At 39.2% G+C, this 7,896-nt stretch overlaps 1 protein-coding gene across 1 annotated transcript; it reads right to left on the bottom strand.

The window, feature by feature from the left end:
* Positions 1–5,965: 5,965 nt before the first annotated feature.
* On the bottom strand, positions 5,966–7,634 carry LOC113008031 (beta-1,3-galactosyltransferase 1-like). Its single transcript, XM_026145145.1, has 2 exons — positions 7,444–7,634; positions 5,966–7,136 (listed from the first exon to the last, which is right to left on the bottom strand). Exon 2 carries the CDS (start codon positions 7,127–7,129, stop codon positions 6,008–6,010), a length of 1,122 nt encoding a protein of 373 aa, XP_026000930.1. The 5' UTR covers positions 7,130–7,136; positions 7,444–7,634; the 3' UTR covers positions 5,966–6,007.
* Between the last annotated feature and the right edge of the window lie 262 nt (positions 7,635–7,896).

The raw sequence follows: 7,896 nt of genomic DNA on the forward strand, positions 1-7,896 counted from the left end.
TTGACATTATGTGATCGATCTGTTCTTCCTCATTGTGGTCTTCAGAGAGCACTACATCAGTGTCTGTAGGCCTAACTGAACCTGTTGCTGCATTGGTCGCGGCTTCATCTGTTTCTATATCTCCCTCTTCTGCTATGCTGGTAGATGGCATAGAGCTGCTTCCCTGCTGTGACTGACTATAATGGAACAATAATAATAATAATAGTATTATTATTTATCATAATAATAAGCTTAAACAGATAGTTTTAATAATAACCCATACTGCAAGTCTTGTAACATAGAAATAACTTTCGTAGGTACAAAATAATAGTTAGCTCAATGCCTGCTGATTAAGTTCATTAAAAACTAAGTGTGAACAGCTTTTAAGATTTTTCAATAGAATTAACTGCAAGGAGCAGGTTACATTAAAACATTAAAATAGAACCTGACTCTGCCCTTGACTCTGACCTTTCATCTTCATTTTCCTTTGCTTTCATCCAGGAGAGCAGAGAACTGCTTCCCTGGGCTGCCTGTTGTAGATCCCTTTCTTTCTCCTTTCTCAGCCTCTCTTTCCTAGGCATTATGCTTGCTGAAATTAGTAAATAAATAGACCAAAATGTATGAGAACGAATAAGACTGACTGTGGTCATTACAAGAACAGGGCAGAATGGTCGTTTTCACAGGCAATTGGGAACTGCCTATTTTTCCTTTAGCAAATTAATGTGTTAATGTTGCCAATATGTTACACCAAAAAAAATTAACATGTCTAACCAGTGCTTCTCAAAACTTTTAACATGCACCACCCCCAACACCGTACCCTTCAAACTACCAATAACAACGTCACTGTTCTGTCACAATCAGGTCGGAATTGATGGAGAGTGGGGGTTGCCTAAATGGTTTAGGTTACATTTTAAATGTGTCGTTTTTTTGTTTATCCATATGGATGGATGGAGGGGGCAAGCTGGCAAAGTTTGTCATGTGCAGTTTCTGACAGGCTACTTCACAACAAAACAATTGCAGGTTGGTCTTAGAGGGCAAACAGAATAATTTCACTCGATTCATGGGTTACCTGACTGGTTGGGAAGGGAAAGAGCTGCCGTGTTGTCCGCCGTGGCTCCCAGTCGCTATAGTTAGCCTACTATGCCTACTCCAAGTAGTCCTATGTCATGCCGCTGCTACACGCCTCACAACAAATGAACTGCAAGCGTGTTCACGTGACACGGTGACAGTGAAAAAGCGACAGGGTTCGGGTGTCTTTGAAGAAGGGGCACAAATCAAGCCATTATTTTCACACCTTTTTAAATCGCGCAGCTTTAAAAAAAAAAAAATCACGTCTTTCAAAAGGGCACTTTTTTGGACTGAGGGCAAAAGGGCAAGTGCTTCAGCACCACCTCGTCTCTATCTGTGCACGCCAGTGTTTTCCGCATCCATCGGGAGAAGTGGTAAGGGCGTGTCCAGCTGGTGACGGAATTTTGTAGGCTGGACTGTCCCATTTCACAAGCCTCCCACTTCCAGCCTTAGTTGTCTTTGAGTACGCGGCCCTTGTAGACTGTTAAGGCTGCAGACCCTGACTTGGGATACAGCCCTATTGCAGCATAAATAAGGGAGATTCAGAGTCACCTGATCCAGCCCTAACTAATATGCTTTAGCAAAAAGGATGGTTTTAAGCCTAATCTTAAAAGTAGAGATAGTGTCTGTCTCCTGAATCCAAACTGGAAGCTGGTTCCATTGACGAGGGGCACACAAACTGAAGGCTCCTAACTGAAGGCCTGAGAACTGAAGGTTCTAGGAACAACAAGTAAGCCCACAGTGTGAGAGTGAAGTGCTTTAATAGGGTGATGTTGTACTACAAGATCATTAAGATAAGATGGGGCCTGATTATTTATTACCTTGTATGTGAGGAGCATGATTATGAATTCAATTCTGGATTCAGCCGGGAGCCAATGAAGGAAACACAATACAGGAGAAATATGCTCTCTCTTTCTAGTCCCTGTCAGTAACTCTTGCTGCAGCATTTTGGATTAGCTGAAGGCTTTTCATGGGGTTTTAAGGACATCCTGATAATAATGAATTACAGTAGTTCAGCCTGGAAGTAATAAATGCATGAACTAGTTTTTCAGCGTCACTCTGAGACAGGATATCTCTAATCTAATCTGCACTATATCAAGCAGGACAAGCACAGAGATGAGTCCACTGTCAGAGGCCATAAGAAGATCATTTTTAACCTTCACTAAAGCTGTTTTTGTGCTGTGATGAGCTCTGAAACCTGACTTAAACTCTTTAAATAAGCCATTTCCCTGCAGATGATCTGTTAGCTGTTTGACAACTACTCTTTCAAGAATTTTGGATGTGAAAGGAAGGTTGGAGATTGTCCTATTATTAGTTAAGACAGCTGGGTTCTGTCATGTAATAAATATATTCTTAGGACCAAAATAACACCTATATGAGACACATTTTTAAATTCTAATGTTAGAGTTTCTTCAACTGGTTTTTGGGGCTGTGCAGGGCTCTCTCTTCCAGAAGATGATTGAATAAAGAAATATAAATGTTTTGACCACTCTGAGTCGGGTTTTCTCTGTTCTATCATGGTGATCAAAGAATTGGGTTTTAATAGTCCAGAGATGTTTTTTTTTTTTTTTAAAGAAATGGTTTAACTACTGCCAGCTTGAAGGTCTGCAGTACATAGCTGATTATTAGAGATAGCTTGATCATATTTAAGATTGAACCATCAATCAACGGCAGGACTTTTTTGAGCAGTTTTGTAGGAGTGGGGTCTAAATCATTCTAAGTCCACAAATCTGTTGCACGGCAAAGGATGAAAGTAGAAGAGTCTGGAAATCTGTGCTGTGTTGATTACGCATGCAAACTGGTAAATGAAAGAACAAGAAGTACTGGTTATCTAATCAAGTTAAGTCAATGTTGTAATCTCGGGTTTTACCCCATGGAAGCAGTGTTGGCTCATTGTAAAAATGCCTTCCCTAACGTTTTGGTGAAATGTGTTATATATTTATCCAATAAAAAATATACTCAGGAGAAAAGCAGAGTTCAGTGAAACAGAGTTTACTGAGTTGACTGTTTTACTACAGGGAGTAGAATCTTTTCTTCCATTGGCCCAGGGTTACAATGACCCATTTGGCAAAATACAAGCAGACAAAGACAAAGACAAAAACAAAGAAATGGCCTTACAGAAAGAGGGGAAAGAAAGAAAAGTCCACAAAGCAGAGTGTGGTGACCGGGTGTGGCTTGCGGCTCAACTGCAGGGGAGAGGTGAAGCAGAGGGTTCAGGGTTGGAGTCAGGAGAGTCTGGCTGCCACAGCTGCAAGTCATCACTTCCAATTTGATCTTAATAGAATGGTGGGACCTGTGACATTGAGCAAAAAAAGGAAGGAGAGCAGAGGAGATGGATGAAAAATCTGTGTGTGAAACACTGTGAAAACTGTCTGTACATAGTTGACCTGTAAGTTCGAAGCAGTGTCGTGGTCCCCCAATAACCACTGATACATAATGAAGCAGAGAGAAAAGGCCTGGCTCCATGGTGAGCCCCTACAATGATTAAATGTTCCCTTGATCTTTCTCTCATCTCTAAAACGCTTTGCCGGGCCCCTTACACAGGACCATTTTCCCTTGGGAGACCCTACGAAGGAGCAAATCTTCTGTTTTTATTTTAAAAGTTAAATTTAACACGCATGTACATTACAGAATACCATTCCCATTCCCCCAACTTAGTTTGCTGGAAGCTGATAATCAAAAGTACAAGGTCCTTGTCAGTGGTTGTGAAAACTTGTATTATTAACTTAACTGTATCCTGCTGTGTGCTACATATGAGAAAATACACCTCCGTGTATTTTTCTGAGCCAATTCTCACAGCTGTTTCTGGATTTCATCTGTGGAAATGTCTAAGGAGAACAAGCTAACCACAACTGTAATATTGTATGACCTGCTGCCACTAAGTTACAAGGTTAACTTACTGTGGGTGTCTGTAGATAACATTGCCATATTAATCAATTAAGTCTTGTTCTATTTAAAATGAAAAGAGATATTTTTAACAGCTGTTGGCAAATTTTACAAAAACATAACTGAGTTCCAGATGAAAGGTAAGTGGATGATGAAAGAGCCATGAAAGTACACACATACATGTAAAAAAAAAAAAACACATAACAGACACATTTCCTAAAACTTAGCTGTATCAGTTATTTATTGCACACACAAATCAGTCGACATACAGGTTCAACTCGTTCCATTTCATCCCATTGTTTAATTGTGGCGTACAAAATAGCCACAAAGTGTCTGCATTTAACCTTTCTAAGATTTTCACTGTTACACACTTCACATGTCAGAATTGTAAATGTAAAAAAGATCTATTCAGTACCTTCATGTACAGCTTTACTTTAAAATACATTAAGCAGTTATTGGTCACTTAATTGCAATGCATAATGTAGACAGATATTCAGAAGAGCCTAATGTAATAGTCAGCAGTTGTAAATATTTGTCTAACTCAGGGGTGGGCAACTCCAGGCCTCGAGGGCCGGTGTTCCTGCAGGTTTTAGATGTGTCCTTGAACCAACACAGCTGATTTAAATGGCTAAATTAGCTCCTCAACATGTCCTGCAGTTCTCCAGAGGCCTGGTAACGAACTAATCATGTGATTCAGGTGTGTTGACCCAAGCTGAGATCTAAAACCTGCAGGACACCGGCCCTCGAGGCCTGGAACTGCCCAGCCCTGGTCTAAGTGGTAATAACAGAAAAAATCCTGTTTTCATAGAAGTTACTTTAAACTAATATTGCCCTGTAACCTTTAAAAATAATAATAATAATAAAACCATATTTACACATGGAATGTATTCATAATGTACCTGTTAAAGTTATATTCTAATTATATATTATAATTCAATAAAAATACTTTTGACAAAAAAAATTGTATCTACTGTACAGAACCACAAGCGGTCTTTAGCCCAGGTGCAAAAAACATTTCAAAACATCCAAGGTAAGTGTAGGCAGCAGTCCTTTTTTAATGTTTTATCCTATTCGTATCACTAAATATCCAAAAGTTCATAAAAATGTAAGTGGAGTTTCTGACAGTTTATTTATTAAACATAAAACAAAACCTTTAAAACAAAAACTCTAGATATGTCAGTGGTGACCTGGTTGATATTAGCCTGTCTTTTAGTGCAAGAAACATTCAGACAGGCGTTAAAAAAAGGGGATTTTTGGAAGACATCACTTCCTCTATATATACAGTATGGTAAGTAAAGATGAGGCCTAGAACATGAACAGAAGGAGTAAAGCAAGAAGAACATCCTTCAAGCCTTAAACTATTTTCTACACACATCAACAGAAATCTCATGTTTGAAATAATTTTCTACACTAAAGTTTAAAAAGTAATTAAAAATTAGGGCCACAGGGATAAATTTATTTCACTCCCTATGTTATGTATATTCCCATAATTGATGCATGGGTGCCGTTTGATAGGACATATGCAACAGACATCAAAGGTAGAGGTTGTTTATAATGTTATTCATGCACCTTGGAAAATTCTCAACTTCTTAATCGCAGTGAGAAATAAATTCTATCATACACTGACCTGTTGCAAAATATCCATTTAATACACTGTAAGGTCAATATGCTTAAGGATATCGGTTTCTGTGTACCTTGCATTTCCCAGAAACTGTGAACACAGAGAGGACTGTAACTTGAGAACACAGTCAGGGATCATGTTTTGTAACGTCTTAAGAACGGGTGTGACTGCATGTTTTCACTTTGACAGTTTTTAAACTTGATTAACATAGACTCAGATATGTAAAATGTCACTCTTTAAATAATAAACTACATAAAACGTCTGACTGTGTAGTTTAAATATACAGTGGAACAATACTAGTTCAGTTTCAATAAAATTTGAGATTAGGGGATTTTACATGAGTATCATAATAGCCTATATGTGAATATAAAAATACATATTTTTTTAAAGAGTCATGGAAAGTCTGCCCTGTTGTTTCATGTTGCATTTTTATTTCATTTTTTCAGTTTATGGTTAGCAGTATGGGCCTGGGTTTTTAAAGTCATTCCAAATTTGCTCACGGTTAGTGTTTGGATCAGTTGTGGTGGCTACTATCCCGGAGAAGGCACATCGATTATATTGCAAAGGAAATACATGGAAGTAACCCCAGTTTGGGGGGTCAGTGGGAGGAATGCCCAGGTGCTGCATTAACAACCCTAAATACACATCCTCAATGTAAACTGCTTTAACATGTCTGGATGCCTCAATGAGCTTTTTTGGGAGGTCTAAAGACAAAATGTAGCCCAGGCCCAGAGCATAGCGGGGGTACTGTGGCGGAGCATAAATGTCATGAGGTAGGTACCACTTAGAGCTTGGATCTCGCAGTACTGCAGCGCCTCTTGCCACAAGCCCAGTCATATAGTTTGCTTTTTGAGCATTCAAGAGCATACTGACAAGATTATGTACATTCAGAAACATGTCTGAATCAATCTTCATAGCATAAGAGGGGCTGGAGCAGTGTGCAGTTAGCCACTCCAGCATCACCATGGTCTTAATGGTGAGATTCTTGTAGCAGTCCACAAAGTTGCTCTGGATCAGGTCGTGATGCTCTTTGCTCTCCTCAAGTACTTGCTGTTGGACCTGCTCCACCTCCTCCCCGGTGTGCAGCCCCAGTAAAAAGAACGGCCTCACCACTTTGTCCAGGACAAGACTTTCACTCCCCCAGGTTTTGCGGATGATGTCACGGTGTTTCCTATTGTTTGGGGCCACAGGAATGATCAGAACCACAAATGGGTTCTCCTGTTCACATTTCTGTGGCTCATTTATGATGTACTGGTAGTCATGGGGGTATTCAACTAAATATGGTCCAGGAGACACGTAAGGAACAGGTGTTGGTGGTACAGTTGTATTTTGAGAAGTGGAGTTGTCATTAGTTGTAGTGTTTAGTGAGGATATGTTTAGTCTCTGACCACTGAAGAAATTCAACAAATTTGCTGATTGATTTTGCATCCACTTTTTTGGGTTTTCATCTGGTATTATTGTATTTCTGTTGTAAATCAGGAACAGACCTGCAAATACCAGAATAAAGACGAAATACTTGTTCCGGGAAAACTTGCACCACCTCCCATCCTCTGCTGGTTTCACACCTTCCACCATTTCTTGGCTAAGAGGAGAGATAAGGTATTGAGATATCTTTCTGTCAGTGGTTTTGCTTTCAAACAAATCAATTCATCCAATTATTAAATGCAAGTTATTAGAGTGCCATTACCTCACACGGGCTGTTTTATCAGTTTAATGATCCCTCAGGATCCCTCAGAATCATTAAATGGATAAAACCTTAAAGTAATGTTTTAGCTTCATATTTATTCAAATTTTCTATAGAAATATCTCTCAACTAGTGACCGTTTGCTTTCCTACTCCCTTATTTGAGAGACATGAGAGACAAAAATGCATTTAAAAAGGTTACATACCTTCATTGGATGTTAACATTCAGTTTTCTAAAAATGTAAGCTTTTCCCCTTGTCCAGTTATACAAAGAAAAAACTGAGGAGATGTTGTTTCGCTGAAAAATTCATGTCAACGCTGGCATTTTGTTTCACAGGGACAGACTAGAGCAGACACCAAGCAGTGTTAAAGCTTTCCAGGGATTAACAGCCCATCCTATGACTGTTCTAAGGCTGAGCGAGTAACCATGGCATTGTGTGACGTTTCTTACCTGTGAGGCAGCCACACCTTTTTTTTCTCCACACCTTTGTTTTGCCTGCGAAAGACTCCTAACCGTCCTAAGGCTTCGTGAATACCTGTTTGCCTTTTCTGATCTTGAGTGTAACTAAATTACACATGTGTACAAAAAAATATATATTTCCAATTTTGTGATACATATAAATATCAACTTTTTTGACTGAAAGTTGCTGTAGGGTGCT

The sequence above is a fragment of the Astatotilapia calliptera genome, chromosome 16 (genome assembly GCF_900246225.1).
Source record: "Astatotilapia calliptera chromosome 16, fAstCal1.2, whole genome shotgun sequence".
NCBI lineage: Eukaryota > Metazoa > Chordata > Actinopteri > Cichliformes > Cichlidae > Astatotilapia > Astatotilapia calliptera.